At 48.3% G+C, this 19,756-nt stretch overlaps 1 protein-coding gene across 2 annotated transcripts in view; it reads left to right on the top strand.

The window, feature by feature from the left end:
* The first annotated feature begins 829 nt into the window (after positions 1-829).
* MOCOS (molybdenum cofactor sulfurase) overlaps positions 830-19,756 on the top strand; it is a 1,370,999-nt gene continuing 1,352,072 nt past the window's right edge. For both annotated transcript variants that reach the window (XM_063922731.1, XM_063922730.1), the window contains exon 1: positions 830-1,078. In XM_063922731.1, the coding sequence (XP_063778801.1) occupies positions 925-1,078 (154 nt within the window). In that variant the 5' untranslated portion in view covers positions 830-924. The remainder of the gene's footprint in view (positions 1,079-19,756) is intronic.

The following is a 19,756-nucleotide window of genomic DNA, read 5'->3' as shown; positions in this document are numbered from 1 at the left end:
GCTGGTATGAGTCTTACCCGGGATTCAAGATCCTTCCTTATTGTGTACGCTCGTCCGGGCACAGTACCTAACTGAGGCTTGGAGGAGGGTCATAGGGGGAGGAGCCAGTACGCACCATGTGACCTAAAAGCTTTTTTAGATGTGCCCTGTCTCCTGCGGAGCCCGCTATTCCCCATGGTCCTGACGGAGTCCCAGCATCCACTACGGACTATGAGAAATAGAATTATCGGTAAGTAAATTCTTATTTTCTGTGAATTTAGTGTGGATATGGCTTTTTGTGTGATTTTAGTGTTATTGTTTTTTCTCAATTATATTATAGCTCTGACATTGTATGTGTATCCTGATGAACGTATTGAATTTAGTGTGGATCTGGCTTGATTTTTGTGATTTTAGTATGGATCTAGCAAGATCCAGGTGTGTTTGTGTGATTTTTCTATAGATCACGCCTTTTCTGTATATTTAGTATGGATCCAGTTTTTTTACCTGCTTCCAAGTACCAGTAAACATCACTATAATTTTTTTTACAAATTCCTAATACAGTACCAAAATTATTGTGACACATCCAGTATATAATCTTGTGTGGGAATCACTGCAGTTCACTATATATTGAAATAGTATGATTTCTGATGTTCAAATAAAGCATACTGCAACAGCTACAGGATCTATAGCTCTGGCCAAATAACTGGAAAAGTGACTACCAATAAATCCAAGTGGATAATCTCACTCTAGTCAGCCTGAGGCAGATCCCTCTAAAACAGTACATGTGTAAGTATAGTTAAGTTATGTAAGTTTAGTCATGATCCGTTCAACTTCTGTCTCCACCCACTTACGTTTTCTCTCCTTCCTGGTTCACAGTCAGACAGATTTACTTCAGTAGAATTCACATACAAGTTTATCATTTACAGAGTAAGGCATTTTTGTCACATGGAGGGAGAAACAGACAATTTTCAGTATAAAATGAAGCTGCAAGATCTGCTTTGTTTTTCTTATTTTGAGAAACTTTGTGCAAACCCTTCTGACTATGGTTATGGAGGCACAATCGGAGAAATGAGGAAAAAGGAGTTTAGCAGGATTGAAGGTAAATGCTTTAACTTACACTTACTGTGTGACAGGTAATAATAACATAGCACATCAGATGACATTAGTCGTCACATTTGCAGGGATTATTAATTCATTCAAAACATGTCTACCTTACCTGTCATTTTATATATGCAAAGTGTTAGGTTAAGCAGCAATTTTCTCTTAAATACGTGAACTACTGTATTCAAATTAGAAAATTCATTTAGCAATAATTCTCTAGTAGCTTTGTGTATTATGTTTCTGTGCAAATTACTGTAATAAAATCTGGTCACATACAAAAATTAGCTAAATAATGCCCTATTTTACAGATGTGATATTCACAGTGAGTAATTGGACTATTTTCTGGGTATGTTCTATAGAAATATAACATATGAGGCAACTAGTTTCTGACTGAAACTTACATTACTGTAGTTAGGTTCACCAAACTATCTCTTTAAACCAGTACACCAATGAATTACACAGGTTCTGTGGCTGGCTGACTTCAAGCCTGCATTTCATCTGGTTTTGAGCAGCCACAGAACCTGTGTAATCCATGAGCGTGCTGGTTTAAAGGGATAGTACAGTATTGTAAATCTACCAATAGTGTTAACCTGAAAGTGTTTGTGTAAAAGACACATTTAATATTTGCAGCTTTTTATTTTGTATTGTTTTTGACTGTGTTGCAGAATATGAACTTGCAATAGTAATTATATAGAATAAAAAAAATGTAAATACTAACATATGTGATAAGTCGTCCATTGGCTTTATTCTTTCCTTCACCTTCTAAAAAAAAAACCACACTTATTATATATATATATATATATATATATATATATATATAAACGACTCAGACAACTGAATTGCAATTTAAAGAGGTCACAGACAAATTTATTGATCAAATTAGAATTGGTAAAAGTGGGTGGTGAGAACAGCAGTGCGTGACCTCGGCTACGGCCTCATTCATATGCTTGACCTAAACACACCATTGGGGAGGAACCGTAAATTCAGCCGCTGAGCAACTTAGCTGAGCAGTACCACTTCCTGCCAAAATGGCATAGCACCGGTCCATCCTTAAGATGACAACCAGGTCGGCCCTTGAGGCCACGATAAACTTGTTGCTTATCCGGGGGAAGTGCCAGCCAACCGTTGTTATGCTACTACAGACCACTGAGGAGCACTACTTTCCGCCAATGCCTAGTTCGCAGAACCGAGGCCCGCCACCCTATGCTTCCTAATGACCACCTATAGTGATGTCCGCTATGAATATTGCTGTCACTCTCCATCAGACTAAGAAAATAGGGCCTTTTGCCCTCAGATTAGAAATTGATGGCCCCTAGGGGCCGTTGCTTCTGCCTCCCATGGCTGAATAGAAGCTTACCAGCTGCCTTATGCCTGTTGCCCACTAACTATAGGAGTGACCTGCAAACTGCAGCCGCATGGCCTGACAGGAACAGTGTTTTTGGGTGACCCACATGAAGGTGAAAACCACAAAACCTCTTTGAGAGCAAAATTGGAAAGTCCTTCATCCCCCAAAGCGGTGGGCAGCATAATGCCTTGGGTTTCCCAAAAGACACTTCAGTAGCCTACTTCGCCAGGCAAGGCGTCACAATCGGACTCTAGTGAATGTAGGCTCCCTGGACATTTCCTCCACCTGTTGCGCCTGTGTAATTCAGCCCATGTGGGAATGTTTAAATGCCTTTACCCCTGGTACTTCAAAACTCCCAGCCTGCTGCCGAAAGGTTCTTCTGGCTCTTTCTCTGGCATTCCTGCAAAACACTTTAGATCTATGAGGATCTTGTGGCTGTCTAGTGAAAATCTGCTGATAGAGATTGCACTGTGAAGCAGAAAATCAATGTTAATGTGCACTCTGCAGATGTTTATATGTACAATTTTGAGTGCCCCAAATACTATTGCCTGGCCGCAGTTAGGTACATTGCATTGTGGCCATGTTCATATCCTTACTGAGAGCCCACACATAGCATTGTTGCTGCTTTCAGTGCTTCAGTCAGTGCTGCGGCTGCGGGCATACGTGTATCTGGCACTGTGGGGAGCATATAATGTGTAACTGGCACTGCACTACTGGCAGGGCCGGCAACAGAAATCTTGGGGCCCGGTACGCTGATACCTCTGTGCCCCCCCCCTCCCCTCACACACACACACACACACCAGTATTTTGTACTTCCATGTACCAAGGGGCAGGGGTTGGAAGGAGCGTGTAGATGCGGCAAATGTACAGTAAATACAAAATGCTGCATACTGATTAAAAAAAGGCAGATGCAATGCATGCCTCTTGCAAACTAAATTTTGCGCCTTACCAAATTTCACAAAGGGATGGGTGGGGTGGGGAGGGAGGTTGAAATAGGGGCCACACACTGGGGGGGGGGGGTTACACAAAAGCTGGGACAGTACACAGAGGGGGGGGGGGGTGACACAAAGGCTGGGTCAGAACACAGAGGGGGGTGACACAAAGGCTGGGTAAGAACACAGAGGGGGTTGTGAAATAGTGACTGAACATGATGGGGGGGGTGACACAAAGGCTGGGACAGTACACTGAGGTGGAGTGAAATTGTGATAGAACACAGGTGGGGTGACACAATGGCTGGGACTAAACACAGGGGTGGATGGAAAAGTAACAGAAATGGGGGGGTGACACAATGGCCGGGACTGAACACCGGGGGGGGGGGGGGGGGTTATGGTGGAATAGGGACCATACATGGGGGAATGGAATAGTGACAGAACATGAGGGGGGGGGGGGGGGGGGTGACACAATGGCTGGGACTGACCACCGGGGGAATGGAGTAGGGACCATGCATGGGGGGGATGGAATAGTGACAGACCATGGGGGGGGGCTAATACGGTGGCCGGGACAGAACATGGGGGGGGGTTGATTAAAACAGTGACTGAACACAGAGACCTCTGATCACACAGATTGTTCCCCGTACACTAACCAGCCCAGTGACCTCAAGTGCTGCACAGCTCAAACCTGCATCCACCCAATAGGGATGCTGAGTTAATGGCTCCAGCACTGTCGGACTCACTGTGCACTGCTGATAAGGGACTCTAGGTCTGGGCCTCTGTCTGGGGCTTCATGGAGGACGTGCAGGTGCAAGGCGTGGCTGACCGCAGTAGAATAGGCACTGCGGGGCATAAGGGGGCGGAGTTTACCATCATACCGCAATCTCCGGGGGGAGAGGGGGCTCGCTTGCTGAAGCCTGGGCAGCTCCACTCACTATAAGTGCCGGAGAGAGCTGCACTTTATAGCCACATAGCTGCTGGCGCAGTGGGAGCCGGCAGCATCAGTCACAGCAGAAACAGCCAGGGCGGGTGAGGAGGACTCTGGAAGGAGGGGAGGTCCGGATGGGTACTGGCTGACAGATGACCTGGGGCTGGGCTGGGGGCACTAAGGGGTGACCAAAGGGCAAGAGGGGGGGTGTGTGTGCGGAGAATAAAGAAAAGGAGTTTGTTACTGATTACTTACAACTACACAGCGGGTGGCAATTTATATTATTTAAGTCTATGACATGCTGTCGCTGCGAGACCTTGGGCCCATCACAATGTTGGAGCCCGGGACAGGTGTCCCCTTTGACCCCCCTGTCGCCGGGCCTGACTACTGGGGGCATTTGTGTATCTGGCAATGCTGGGGGCATATGTGTATCTGGCACTGCTGGGAGCATATTATGTGTATCTGGCACTGTGGGGGCATATAATGTGTATCTGGCACTGTGGGGTATATAAAGTGTATCTGGAACTGTTGAGGCATATAATGTGTATCTGGAAGTGTTGAGGCATATAATGTGTATCTGAAAGTGTTGAGGCATATAATGTGTATCTGGAACTGTTGAGGTATATAATGTGATCTGGCACTGTGGGGGCATGTAATGTGTATCTGGCACAGTGGGGGCATGTAATGTGTATCTGGCACAGTGGGGGCATGTAATGTGTATCTGGCACTGTGTATCTGGCACAGTGGGGGCATATAATGTGTATCTGGCACTGTGGGGACATATAATGTGTATCTGGCACTGTGAGGGCATCTGATGTGTATCTGGCACTGTGGGGGCATATAATGTGTATCTGGCACTATGGGGTCATATAATGTGTATTTGGCACTGGTGGGAGCATATAATGTGTATCTGTCACTACTGGGGGTGTATGTGTATCTGACACTGCACACTTTACTGGAGACATTGGGGGTCATTCCGACCCGATCGCTTGCTGCAGTTTATCACATTTGGCCACCGTTTTGGGGGTGCTGTCCGGCCGACGCAGGCGTGGCTGGACCGTGCGGGGGGCGGGCCGCAGTGGCTGCGTGACATCACATGCAGCCGCTGCAACCAGGGGCAGTGAAGAAGCTGCTCCTCAAATGCAAAAGCATTGCCGCTGTGCAATGCTTTTGCATTTCTGCAGGGGGGGGGGGGGGGGCACACATGCGGGGCAGACTAGCCCTGTGCTGGGCGTCCCCCCGCATATCTGAGTCATTGATCGTAGCTGTGCTAAGTTTAGCACAGCTACGATAAACTCGGAATGACCCCCATTATGTGTAAAGTACACTACTGTGGGCAATATGTGTAAGGCTGCTAATTGTGTGCGTAAAGCGGTGTGAAAATATATTTATAGTCTGATAATATAAAGTTGCGAAGCCACGCCCACCTTTGCAGGAGCGCACGCATGGAGGGGCACTTTGAAATTTTCTTGCTCAGGGTGCTAGCAGGCCTGTAGCCGGGCCTGCACTTCACTATATACATCCGCCACCCTGCGATCACTGATCTGCATTATTCACATATTATAACTCTATCATACCTTATATGCTGTAATATAGGCCCTCATTCCGAGTTGTTCGCTCGCTAGCTGCTTTTAGCAGCCGTGTAAACGCTAAGCCGCCGCCCTCTGGGAGTGTATCTTAGCTTAGCAGAAGTGCGAACGAAAGGATCACAGAACGGCACCAAAATATTTTCTAGCAGTTTCTGAGTAGCTCCAGACCTACTCCTAGCTTGCGATCACTTCAGACTATTTAGTTCCTGTTTTGACGTCACAAACACGCCTCCCCAGGCATGCCTGCGTTTGTATCTGACACGCCTGCGTTTTTACACACACTCCCCGAAAACGGTCAGTTACCTCCCAGAAACACCCACTTCCTGTCAATTACTCTGCAGCCAGAAGTGCGATTGAAAAGCATCGCTAGACCTTGTATGAAACTGCATCGTTTGTTGTGAAAGTACTTCGCGCGTGCACATTGCGTCCCATACGCATGCGCAGAAAAGCCACATTTTAGCCTGATCGCTGCGCTGCGAACAACGGCAGCTAGCGATCAACTCGGAATGACCCCCATAGTGTATACTGACTCAGCAACGTAGCCACTGACCCGTATTATACTGTATCCTATAACACTACTATACACTACATGCTGTAATAACATCAAGAGCCCTGTAATCACTAATCCTTGTTACCCAGTACCTCATGTCCTTTTTACACCCAATCCCCCATATACACTGGTCACACTGGTGGGAGGGGTTAGGTGCAAGGGTGAAGATGAAAGCGAACCACCAACATTGTCGGAGGAGGGGAGAGAAACCAAAGCCAGGATGTGTCTGCTGAACATGTTATCAGTAATTAAGAAGTGTGCTTTTCTACACCCCTACTGTAAGAGCAAAGATTTTATGAGGGAAGCAACAGGAGGGGGGGCTGCATAGATGTGGGGTTTGCTCTCCATGCAGCAGCTGAATGTCCTGTCCTGTGCTATTATATGACCTGCTTCCAATTTGTTTGTCTTGTAATCATACTTGCCTACCCTCCCGCATTTAGCGGGAGGCTCACGTTTGTTAACTGAGCCTCCCGCAAATCGTCCAGGTCCTCCCGGTTTTTCACATATTTTTGTGTAAATGCAGACTGCGCTTGCACCAGTCCGAAAGTGCCAGTGACGGAGCCTGCATGGGGCGAAGACTTGCGGAATTGCTACCTGCTGAGAGGAGCAGAGCACCCACCCTGACAACATTCAGCATGCTGCAGTCACAGTGGGAGGCAGGGCTGTGCTCTTTGATTGGCAGGACCATAACGTGGAGCTAAGGAGCGAGTACGGGTGCTTATGGTCCAGATCTGCTGGTGGTTTATCGGGCATGGGCACCCGCCAGCAGCTCTGCATTTGCGCTACACCAGCAGAACTGAGCTGAAATCGGGCACAGCAGGCAGGACAGCTCCCACTGCTGAGCTGAGCCTGCAGTGGGAGGGAGCACCAGCGCCAGAGGCCAGCTAGCAATAATATAAACATGCCGCTCCGTTCAGGCGTCCGCTGGCAGAACAGCTCATTAAGCTGATATGAGCCAGCAGAAGCGGGGAGTGCCAGAACGGGTGCACGGCTGGCAATAGTAAAACTTACCATAGTGCGGAAGGGAGGAGGGAAGAGAAGGAGGAGAGAGGCTGCAAGCAGGCCGCCTCTAACACTGTCACTAACTAACTAGACTAGGGATGGCCATCGACCATCGATGATTCAAAATAATCAATGGTCTATGACCGATGGTAACTACTTTTACCATCAATGAGGGAGAACCAGATGGTTTCCCGCCATCGATGATAAAAGAGCTATCAAATATTTATTTAATTTTTTCTCTAGGGTGTCAGGGACACGGAGCATAGACCTGCCCCTGGACACCCATGAAGCCACGCCCCCTGGGCTCTGATTGGCCTGTGTTTAGCTCAATACTAAAGTAATGGGGATCATCGTTGGGCAAAATTATTGATAGTTCCCTTACAGATGGTTGCATGCCATCGAGGTCATCCTCCGATGGTACCATTGATGGTAACCATCGATGGATTACCCACCGATGACCATCCCTAAACTAGACTGGCTGCTGCCACTAACAAATATGGATGCGGATGCTGGGAGAGGGCTGCTGCACATTCCCAGATGCAGCAGCTCTTCCTCCCTTGGGCACTGTGCTGTCAGCCAGCCACCGTGTACCGCCTAGATCATCCTGCCTATGACCTCCTTGCTGGCCTGTTCTTGGGTCCGCCAGCCTCCCTCAGTGAAACCCTGCAGCTTACCTCAATGTTGATTGGACACAGGGGGTAATTCCAAGTTGATCGCAGCAGGAATTTTTGTTAGCAGTTGGCCAAAACCATGTGCACTGCAGGGGAGGCAGATTTAACATGTGCAGAGAGAGTTAGATTTGGGTGTGGTGTGTTCAATCTGCAATCTAATTTGCAGTGTAAAATAAAGCAGCCAGTATTTACCCTGCACAGAAACAAAATAACCCACCCAAATCTAACTCTCTCTGCACGTTATATCTGCCCCCCCTGCAGTGCACATGGTTTTGCCCAACTGCTAACATAATTCCTGCTGCGATCAACTCAGAATTACCCCCACAGTGCGGTGAGTATTCTGGTAGCCCTGTGTATGACCCCCTGTAACCCCTACGTGTGTGTGTGTGTGTGTGTGTGACCCCTGTACTCCATAGCTGTGTATATGTGTGTGTGTGTGTGTGTGTGTGTGTGTGTGTGACCCCCTGTGCCTCCTACCTGTGTGTGAGACCCCCTATACCCCCTACCTGTGTGTGACCCCCTGTAAGACCTACCTGTGTGTGTGTGACCCCCTGTACTCCCTACTTGTGTATGTTACCCCCTGTAGCCCCTACCTGTGTGTGCGACGCCCTGTAACCCCTACCTTTGTGTGTGTGTTACCCCCTACCTATGTGTGTGTGACCCCCTGTACCCCCACCACCACCCCTGTGTGTGACATCTTGTATAGCTTCCCTGGTGTTTTACACCCTGTACCTGATACTTTTGTGTCTATGTCACCCTGTACCCTCCTACCCCAGTATGTATGACACCTTGTACCCCCCTAGTGCCTCTGATGTTTACCACCCTGTACACGCTACATTTGTGTGTATGTCACCCTGTACCCCCCTACTCCTGTGTGTATGGCATTTTGTACCCCCCTGTGTATGACACACCGTATGCCCATCTCCCGTGTATGACACTTGGCGTGTGTGTTAGCCTATACCCCCTAACCCTCCCCCCGTGTATGACACACTATACACCCTCTACCTCTCTGTGCCATCCTGGACACCCCCCCCCCCCCCTTCCCCTTTCTCAAGGGTAATTATATTTTTGATCTGTGAGAGTGGTTAAATTGACTTTTTTATTGTATTTTGTCCCCAAGCTTCCTATCCCTACTCATACCCTCTGTCCGTGTGTCCCCAGTCAGCAACCACCAACTCCTCTGTCACCTGGTCACAGCCCATGACTCCGCACTCTTTGCCCTCCCCCCAAAATCTCTGCCTCACAGTCATAGCCCGGCACCCATAATCGAAAATATTGTCACCTCTGTCCCCGAAGCACAGAAACCTCGGCGTCACAGTGACAGCCTGTCACCCCAGACCCTCTGCCCCTGCTCTCATGCTATCACCTCACACACTCTGCCACCCGCTCACAGCCTGTCAATCCACACATTTTTCCATTTGTCACAGTTCATTGCCCCACAACCTCTGTCCCCCAGTCACTGTCCGTCACCCTACAACCTCTGTCCCCCAGTCACAGTCCATCAACCCACAACCTCTGTCCCCCGGTCACAGTCCGTCACCCCACAACTTCTGTCCCCCAGTCACTGTCCGTCACCCCACAACCTCTGTCCCCCGGTCACAGTCCGTCACCCCACAACCTCTGTCCCCGGTCACAGTCCGTCACCCCACAACCTCTGTCCCCCGGTCACAGTCCGTCACCCCACAACCTCTGTCCCCCGGTCACAGTCCGTCACCCCACAACCTCTGTGCCCCGGTCACAGTCCGTCACCCCACAACCTCTGTGCCCCAGTCAGAGTCCATAATCCCACAACCTCTGATACATTTAAATGTATTTTTATGTGAAATTGCCATTTTAATGTAGTTTTATGTGGATCTGTCTTTTTTTATGTAATTTTATTATGTTCATCTGGTATTTTCAGTGGATCTGGATGTTTTCAATGTATTATGTGGATGTGGTATTTTCAATGTATTTTTGTGGGTCTAGCTTTTTTAAATGTATTTTTATGTGAATCTGGCTTTTTTTATGTATTTTTAGTGGATCTGATGTTTTAAATGTAATATGCGGATCTGGCTTTTTGCAACATATCTTTATGTGGATCTGGCATTTTCAATGTATTTTTATTTGGATGTAGCTTTTTTTAACGTAGGCCGTTTCACTCCGTTTTTACTCTGCAATCCAGTCCAGGTTTTAAGGATAGCCATGCTTGAGCACAGGTGACTTAGGGCCTAATTCAGACCTGATCGCAAAAGCAAAATCTTTCTCTAATGGGCAAAGCCATGGGAGTCAGTTACGTGACCAGCGATCAGGAGACCATCAGTGAAAATACCGATGTCGGAATCCCGACCCCTAACAGTCCCGACACCACCACGCACCCCTCCGCCCCCACAGGGCATCTGCAAGCCGGGGATTCCGGTGTCGGTATGGTCACGCATACCCAGCTAAAGCAAATATTAAGCATAATTGTCTATGTGGTTAATACCAGGGTTCTTATCAGACACAAATAAGTGAGAGGTTTACTACATGTAAGTAAAACCTCCACTTAAGGGCCCTAGACATTGGGGGTAATTCTGAGTTGATCGCAGCAGGATCTTTGATAGCAGTTGGGCAAAACCATGTGCACTACAGGGGAGGCAGATATAACATGTGCAGAGAGAGTTAGATTTGGGTGGGGTGTGTTCAAACTGAAATCTAAATTGCAGTGTAAAAATAAAGCAGCCAGTATTTATCCTGCACAGAAACAAAATAACCCACCCAAGTCTATCTCTCTGCAAATGTTATATCTGCCCCCCCTGCAGTGCACATGGTTTTGCCCAACTGCTAAAAAGTTTCCTGCTGCGATCAACTTGGAATTACCCCCATTGAACGATCCATCGCCGAGCTGCCCGACGGCGGATACGGCCGACGGGCGACCCGGCGGCGGGGAAGGCAGTGACGGGCGAGTGAAGTTTCTTCACTCCCTCCGTCACCCAGCTCCATAGACGTGCAGGCAAATATGTACGAGATCGTCCATATTGGCCTGCATGCACAGGCGACAGGGCACCAGCGATGAACGAGCCGCGGGGCCGCGCATCGTTCATCGCTGCTGCCTCCACACTCAAAGATATAAACGGTAGCTCGTTCATTAATGAACGAGATCGTTCATGTCTTTGAGCATTATCGCCCAGTGTGTAGGGCCTATTAGACTATAGATAGAGATATATTACGAAATGGTAATACTAATTCCACAGTGCACAAAGGAGTACAGGGGGTAGACACGGGGAGATGTGTGCTGAGCGATCTAGCACAGAACACTCAGCAATGGAGAGGGGGGACGACTCTCACTTCACCCAGTGGTAAAGTGAGCGATCTAACTAGATTTGGCATGCATGTCGTCGGCACCCTACACACGGAGCGATGTGTGCTTAATTTCTAAGCAATCTAGGCAGATTGCTTAGAAATTTAGTAAAAATCGCTACGTCTGTACCCCCCTGTAGTGTAATCTTTTCCAACATACTGTAGGGTCAGCACAAGATGTTAATGTCCTGACACACAGAGAGATTACTTTGCAGTGTCAGTAAGATTCATACAAAGGTGACCATGATTATAGTATAATCATAGTTGTTTACACTTGAAGTTTCCCCTCTGGGAGAATCCCAGAGGGGAGACGCTGCTTGCCACTTCAGGAGCAGTGCCAGCAGTGGTGCAAGTAGAAAAAATGTCTTACGGGTACTGTGTGCGCGCGCCTTCGGCGCGCGCGCAAAAAATGGGTGTGGTCAAATGCCACATGGGGCGTGGCCAATGAAAATGGGGCGTGATACACATATGGGGGAGGGGCAGATACACGTATGACCCCAATAGTGCCAGATACACGTTGCCCCACAGTGCCAGATATACATTGCCCCACAGTGCCAGATACACATTGACTAACAGTGCCAGATACACATTGCCCCACAGTGCCAGATACAAAAATGCCCCCAGAGTGCCAGATATACATTGCCTCACAGTGTCAGATATACATTGCCCCACAGTGCCAGATACACATTGCCCCACAGTGCCAGATACACAAATGCCCCCACTGTGTCAGATATACATTGCCCCCCGTGCCAGATACAGAAATGCCCCTACAGTGCCAGATATGCCCCCAGTGCCAGATATCCCCCAGTGCCAGGTATACATGCCCCCCCAGTGCCAGATATCCCCCAGTGCCAGGTATACATGCCCCCCTGTGCCAGATATCCCCCAGTGCCAGGTATACATGCCCCCCTGTGCCAGATATCCCCCAGTGCCAGGTATATATGCCCCCCAGTGCCAGATATCCCCCAGTACCAGATAGAAATGCCCCCCCAGTGCCAGATATCCCCCAGTGCCAGGTATACATGCCCCCCTGTGCCAGATATCCCCCAGTGCCAGGTACATATGCCCCCCTGTGCCAGATATCCCCCAGTGCCAGATATCCCCCAGTGCCAGATAGGAATGCCCCCCCCCCCCCCAGTGCCAGATATCCCCCAGTGCCAGGTATAACATGCCCCCCCCCTTCCCTGCTCACCGCTGCCCGCTGCCGTCCAGTGTGAGGGAAGGAGAGCGCAGCCTGTGCCTCTCCTTCCCCTCAGTCTCCGGCGGGTGTCTCACAGTTTAATTCAGCAAAGATCCGTGAGCCAATCAGAGCTCGCACCGCGAGCTCTGATTGGCTCACAGATCGGCGCTGAATTAAACTGTGAGACACCCGCCGGAGACTGAGGGGAAGGAGAGGCACAGGCTGCGCTCTCCTTCCCTCACATCAGCGGCGGTGCGAGGAGCGGCGGCCCGTCGGTGTGGGTACGGCGTACCCACGGCTAAATTCTTACGGGTACGCCGTACCCACCCATACCCGCCCACTTGCACCACTGAGTGCCAGGCTAGCAGTCACAAGGCTAAATTACTTGAATTTGCATCATTTAGCTTTGCCCTCGCCATACAAGTGCCGCCCTTAGACACATGCCTCATGTGCCTAATATGAATTTTACCACTTCCCTTCCCACTCTCCCTACTCCAACCATCCTGGGGTGGCTGCTACGGCTATGCCTTGGAGGGGGGGGGGGGGGAACTATGGCTAACCACCTTCCTAGTGCCTAACCCTAGCCCCCTCTAGTGCCTAACCTTCTACCCCTGTGACCTAACCTGTATCCCAATGGTCACCTTTGGGATTTCGACTGTCTGTGTTCCAGCGACCGTTTCCTGAGTGGTGTCTTGATTCCGGCATCAGTCACATGACCGCCAGCATCCCAACCGCCGGGATGCCGAACACACCCTATTTAGGTTATAGGAGAAAGCAAAACTCACTGTTTCTGCTGTCATTCATCCAAGAGCCTAGCTGCCATAGGTGCAAGGAGTGCAGCTACTATGGGGCCCAGAGCTGATTGGGGCCCACCTTCATGTCAAAGTCACATGTGTTAGTAACATTTTCACCATTAGGTGGTACATAGGGGCCCTTACAAACTTTTGCCTTGGGGCCTACAAATATCTATTTTTGCCCCTGGACTTGCTCATTGTAATGTGAACTGGAGGGCATTATAATGTTACATAATATGAACTGGGAGCAGCACTGTAATGTGGCATAATATGCACCAGGGTCACTGTATGTCATAATGTGAATTGGAGATACTGTGTGGCATTTATGTATACTGGCAGCCCTACAATGCAATATAATGTGAACTAGGGTATTACTATGGTTCAGGAAATTAACAAGTACACTGTTATGGGTGATGACATTAACTAAGGCACCACTATGGTTCAGAAAATGAACTAGGGTACTATTATGGGGCATAACATTAACTAAAGCACTACTATGGTTTTGAAAATGAACTAGAGCACTACTAATGGGCATAACATTAACTATGGTACAGTTGTGGAACTTGTGAGTGGGGGGCCAAGGTGGAAAAATATAATTTGGGCCACCATTTTCAAACCCCAACCCAAGTTTAGAATATGCCACACGGCAGTGGGTGACAGGGAGAGGCAGAGGATGACAGTATAAGGCAGGTAGAAGCAGAGGGTGACAAGAGAAGTCATGGGGAGGCATAGGGTGACAGAGAGAGACAGTGGTTGACGGTTACAAGCACAATGTCCTGCGTGGTGTGGAGAAAAGGGGACATGTACCTTGGTGGGGGCAGGAAGACAGTGACCTTCTGCTCTGTCTGTGGCAGGTGTCCTCGTCCCTTGTGTCTTCCTCAGTTTGGCAGTCAGTCAGAAAGACTCTGACAGTGCCAGTAACTCCGGTTGTGAGCTGTCGTTAATTCACAGACAGTAGTGAATCAGAAGAAATATACAACTGTCTGTTAATTAGAGGCACTGTGTGGCTGTGATCATCAGCACTGATAGGTAGAAGGACTCCATTATCAGTCTGGCACACACAAGGTCAGTCCCACCTCTATAAGGTATGGGGCAGGTCTTTCAGACAGTGGGGCCTACCTTGCTTTCTGCACTGGGTTATTCATCTGACATTGCACAAAATGGTCTGTGGTGATAACTCATTCTTGGTCTGGGCAGTAGTGGGCCTCATTATACTCATAGGCCCCAAAGCAAAACACCTGCTGCACCAATGCTAGTTCTACCTCTGCTAAGGCACTACTATGGTTCAGAAAATTAACTAGGGCACAATAAAGCGGCATAACATTAACAACTGCTACGGAGAGGTGTCTCTAGAAACATTGGGACAGAGGCCCCTTCAAAATGTTGCTTTGGGGCCCACAGAGTTCTGGCTATGCCCCTACTTCATCATACAGTGTATAGCACGAATTTAAGACAGAATTTTTGCAATATTTTGGTGGGACAGTCTCGTTTTTCACGGTCTGTCCCGCAGTCCCACCTGAGGTTCCCAATGTCCCGCGGGTGGAGGGGCAGTTGGGAGATACCCCCTGTCACTTGCTGCTCTGGCCAAAGCAGCGGTGAATAGATGTTGTGCGCATGCGCACAGCATTTATTTCCCCCTAGAGAGGGACAGGGGGCATGGCTGGCAGCTCACTGAGCGCTGTCTATGCAGCCATAGTGACAAAAATGGGGGGCGTGGCTTGCGATCACAGCGTTTACCACAAGGCCACCCCCCTTACCGCGTGGTCATGCCCTCTGCACATGTTACTGCCCCTCCTCGAGTATCACAAAAGTTGGGAGGTATGTATACCCTTTGGGCAAAAACACATACTGTGGGATCTGGGATACTGTAAGTTCCCGGACCTGTGTGTTTTTAAAAAAAAGAGTACTGTAAGGTAGAGATGTGCGGTGGGCACTTTTCATGTTTTGTGTTTTGGTTTTGGTTCTAATCCCCTGCTCGTGTTTTGGTTTTGGGTTGGTATTGCCAAAACCACCCTTTCGTGTTTTGGTTTTGGTTTTGGATCTGGATGATTTTTGAAAAAAACATAAAAATAGCTAAAATTACAGAATTTGGGGGTAATTTTGATCCTACAGTATTCTTAACCTCAATAACATTAATCTCCACTCATTTCCAGTCAATTTTGACCATCTCACACCTCACAATATTGTTCACCAACATAGGCCAAAGCCTGGCTGGCTAAACTAAGCAACAGAGCAGCGACACAAACACATAGTAGTTATTTCTATTTAAAAATGTTTTACAAATTAGTACTCTATTAGCAATAACTAATCAAAGCAATAGAAAACAATCCAACACAGAAATTTTGTCAGAATCGTGTGTACAATGGCCCTCATTCCGAGTTGTTCGCTCGCAAGGCGAATGTAGCAGAGTTACACACGCTAAGCCGCCGCCTACTGGGAGTGAATCTTAGCTTCTTAAAATTGCGACCGACGTACGCGCAATATTGCGATTACAAACGAGTTAGCAGTTTCAGAGTAGCTCCAGACTTACTCTGCCTGTGCGATCATTTCAGTGCTTGTCGTTCCTGGTTGACGTCACAAACACACCCAGCGTTCGCCCAGGCACTCCCACCGTTTCCCCGGCCACTCCTGCGTTTTTTCCGGAAACGGTAGCGTTTTCAGCCACACGCCCCTGAAACGCCGTGTATCCGCCCAGTAACACCCATTTCCTGTCAATCACATTACGATCGCCGGAGCGAAGAAAAAGCCGTGAGTAAAAATACTTTCTTCATAGTAAAGTTACTTGGCGCAGTCGCAGTGCGAACATTGCGCATGCGTACTAAGCGGATTTTCACTGCGATGCGATGAAAAATACCGAGCGAACAACTCGGAATGAGGGCCAATATCATTGCTCTGAAGTAGTTACCAAACAGCAAATAAAAAAACCCTAAACCACGTGTAAAATAGCAACAGTGGACATTGATGCCCCCTACACAAGTTCACATGCCCCCAGCACAAGCCTATTCTCAGTGCCCAGTCTGTACCTCCCTCCTGGGGGCCCTGGGTCACTGATGACTGGCACCCTGTGTCCATGTAAAGCCCCAATCAGCCATTTTGTTGAGCAGCTCCCTAAATTCTCCCTAATCACAAAAAACAGCATTCTGTACCTGCGTAGGACAGTGCGGATTACTTTGGGACACACGGTTAAATATTGACCAGGTTACAGTGCTGGTCGGATACAGTGCGGGTCAGACACAGTGCAGGTTACAGTGCAGGTTGTATACAAAGTGGGTCGGGTACAATGCAGGTTAAAGTGTGGGTCACATACAGTGCAGGTGGATACAAGGCAGGTCCGATACAGTGTAGATGGAATTCATTGCGGATTGTATATAGTGCAGATCGTACACAATGCAAGTCAGATACAGTGCAGGTCGGAGTGCGGGTTGGATATAGTGTGCGTTGGCTACAGCGCAATGTCGGATACAGTGCAAGATACAGTACAGGTCAGATACAGTGCAGGTCAGAGTGTGGGTTGGATACAGTGTAGGCTACAGTGCAAGTTGGATACAGTGTGTGTTGCATACAGTGAGGGTTAGCTACAGTGCAAGGTCAGATACAGTGCGCGTCGTATACAGTGCGAGATAAAGTGCAGGTCAGATACAGTATGGGTCGCATACATTGTGAGTTGTATATATTGTGGGTCAGATGCAGCGTGGGCCAGATAAAGTACAGGTTACAGTGCTGATCAAATACAGTGTGGGTTGGATACAGCACAGGTCAGACTCAGTGTGGGTTGGATACAGCACAGGTTGAATACAGTGTGGGTTGGATACAGTGCAGGTCAAATACAGTGTTGGTTGGATACAATGCGGGTCGGGTACAGTGTAGGTCGGATACAGCACGGGTTTCAGTGCAGGTCAAATACAATGGTCAAATACAATGTGGGTCGGATACAGTGTTGATCAGATACAGCATGGGTTACAGTGCAGGTCGGATACAGCATGGGTTTCAGTGCAGGTCAAATACACTGTGGGTTGGATACAGTGTTGGTCAGATACAGCATGGGTTATGGTGCAGGTTAGATACACCAATAGGGCACTTACTGTGACAGAGGGTCCTCAGTGCGGGGTTGTCAGCGTTGTTTTCAGTGTGGTGGTGCCACTAGTGTCAGCACTGCAGGAATGCCTGCAGTGTCGGCAATTGTGGGAGTGCTGGAGGTATCCTCAGTGCAGGAGTGCCGGCAGTGTCCTCAGTACAGGGGTGCCAGCAATGTCGGCAATGCAGGAGTGCCGGAGTGCTGGGATGCGCTTCCCAGCATTCACAGCGGTGGAGGACAGCCTATGGTGAAGGAGAGGGACAGCAGCAGCAGCGCCTCCACCAATTACACAGCGCTGCTGCCGCTCCCTCCTCCACCTCCCTCCTCCTCCTTCTCCCCTGCCCGGGATCTCTGCCAGAGCCTGACTGCCAGCGGAGACAGTAAGTATAATCTATTCTTTCCGTCTTTCTTTCTTTCTTACTTACTTTCTTTCTATTCTGTCTGCTGTAATGTGTAAAGAGGGGTATGCTGTCTGCCATAATGTATAATAAGGGGACGCTGTCTGCTGTTATGTGTAAAAAGTGGGGCACTGTCTGCCGTAATGTGTAAAAAGGGGATGCTGTCTGCCGTAATGCCGTAATGTGTAAAAAGGGGATGCTGTCCGCCGTTATGTGTAAAAAGGGGACGCTGTCTGCCGTAATGTGTAAAAAGGGGAATATGTCTGCCGTAAGGTGTAAAAGGGGCTCTACCTGGTGTAGTGGTGCTACTGTGCGGCGTAATTTGAATAATGGAGACTACTATGCACCGTTATATGAATTGGTATTATTTTGTGGCCACACCCCTTCCCTACGGCGCGCACTGCCCCTGTTTTACATATAGGGGGGCTCCGATGCCGTTTCTTGAACACAGCGCTAAAATGTCTAGTTACGGCACTGTTGCTAGGTATCCATTTTTCTGGCCCAGAGCAGGTCCCCCTCACCAGATCCTCTCCAGGGGTGAGGGAGTGGACTTATTGGAATTATACGGCAGGATCACTGGAATTAAATGGCAAAACCACTCGAATTATATGTCCAAATCACTGGAATGAAATGGCAAAATCACTGGAATTATACGTCAAAATCACTGGAATTATACGGCCAAATCACTGGAATTAAATGGCAAAATCGCTCGAATTATACTGCAAAATCACTGTAAATACTGCAAAATCACTGGAATTATACATCCAAATTACTGGAATTATACGTCCAAATCACTGGAATTAAATGGCAAAATCACTGGAATTATACGTCCAAATCACTGGAATTAAATGGCAAACTCTCTGTATCGCCTGCCTAGTGAAGTGGAATCTAGATGGAATTTGGTACCGGGGACACAATACCTCCAACAATTGTCTAAATCCCACTGCACTAATGGCGGATATCAGACTCACGTCTAACACCAACATAAGTGTCAAGGCCTCTGTTATGAGAGCTTCCATCGTCATGTGAAGCTGAACCATTAGTCATGAACATAGGCCAGGGCCTCAGCCGTTCCTTGCCACTCCGTGTTGTAAATGGCATATTGGCAAGTTTACGTTTCTTCTCATACCATTTAAATTTCTTTTTTTGGGGTCTTTTTACTGAATTTTGACTTTTTGGATTTTACATGCCCTCTGTTATCACATTGGGCATCAGCCTTGGCAGACGATGTTGATGGCATTTCATCATCTATGCCATGGCTAGTGGCAGCAGCTTCAGCACTAGGAGGAAGTGGTTCTTGATCTTTCCCTATTTTATCTTCCAAATTTTTGTTCTCCATTATTTTTTTGGAGTTATATAACACAATATGCGGCACAGGAATGACTAATGGCTGATGGCCAGGACACTACCACTGGTCTGATGCAGCAAAACACAGCAACATTGTAAGGGACTTGTTGTTGTTATTATTATTATTATACGCCAGCAGTGGACATATAGTAGCAGTGTATACCACTGTGACTGCCTGGTCACTGGAATGATTGATGACCAGGACACTACCACTGGTCTCAAGCAGCACAACACAGCAACACTGTAAGGTACTTGTTGTTGTTGTTATTATTATTCTAATACAGCAGCAGTGGACATATAGCAGCAGCGTATACCACTGTGACTGCCTGGTCACTGGAATGACTAATGTCCAGGATACTACCACTGGTCTGATGCAGCGCAATATAGCAACACTGTAAGGGACTTGCTGTTGTTGTTATTATTATACGGCAGCAGTGGACATATAGCAGCAGCGTATACCACGGTGACTGCCTTATCACTGCAATGACTGATGGCCAGGACACTACCACTGGTCTGATGCAGCACAACACAGCAACACTGTAAGGGGATTTGT

Source organism: Pseudophryne corroboree, chromosome 5 (assembly GCF_028390025.1).
Source record: "Pseudophryne corroboree isolate aPseCor3 chromosome 5, aPseCor3.hap2, whole genome shotgun sequence".
NCBI lineage: Eukaryota > Metazoa > Chordata > Amphibia > Anura > Myobatrachidae > Pseudophryne > Pseudophryne corroboree.
Note: the sequence above shows the minus strand (reverse complement) of the source record. Positions and strands in the feature narration are given on the sequence as shown.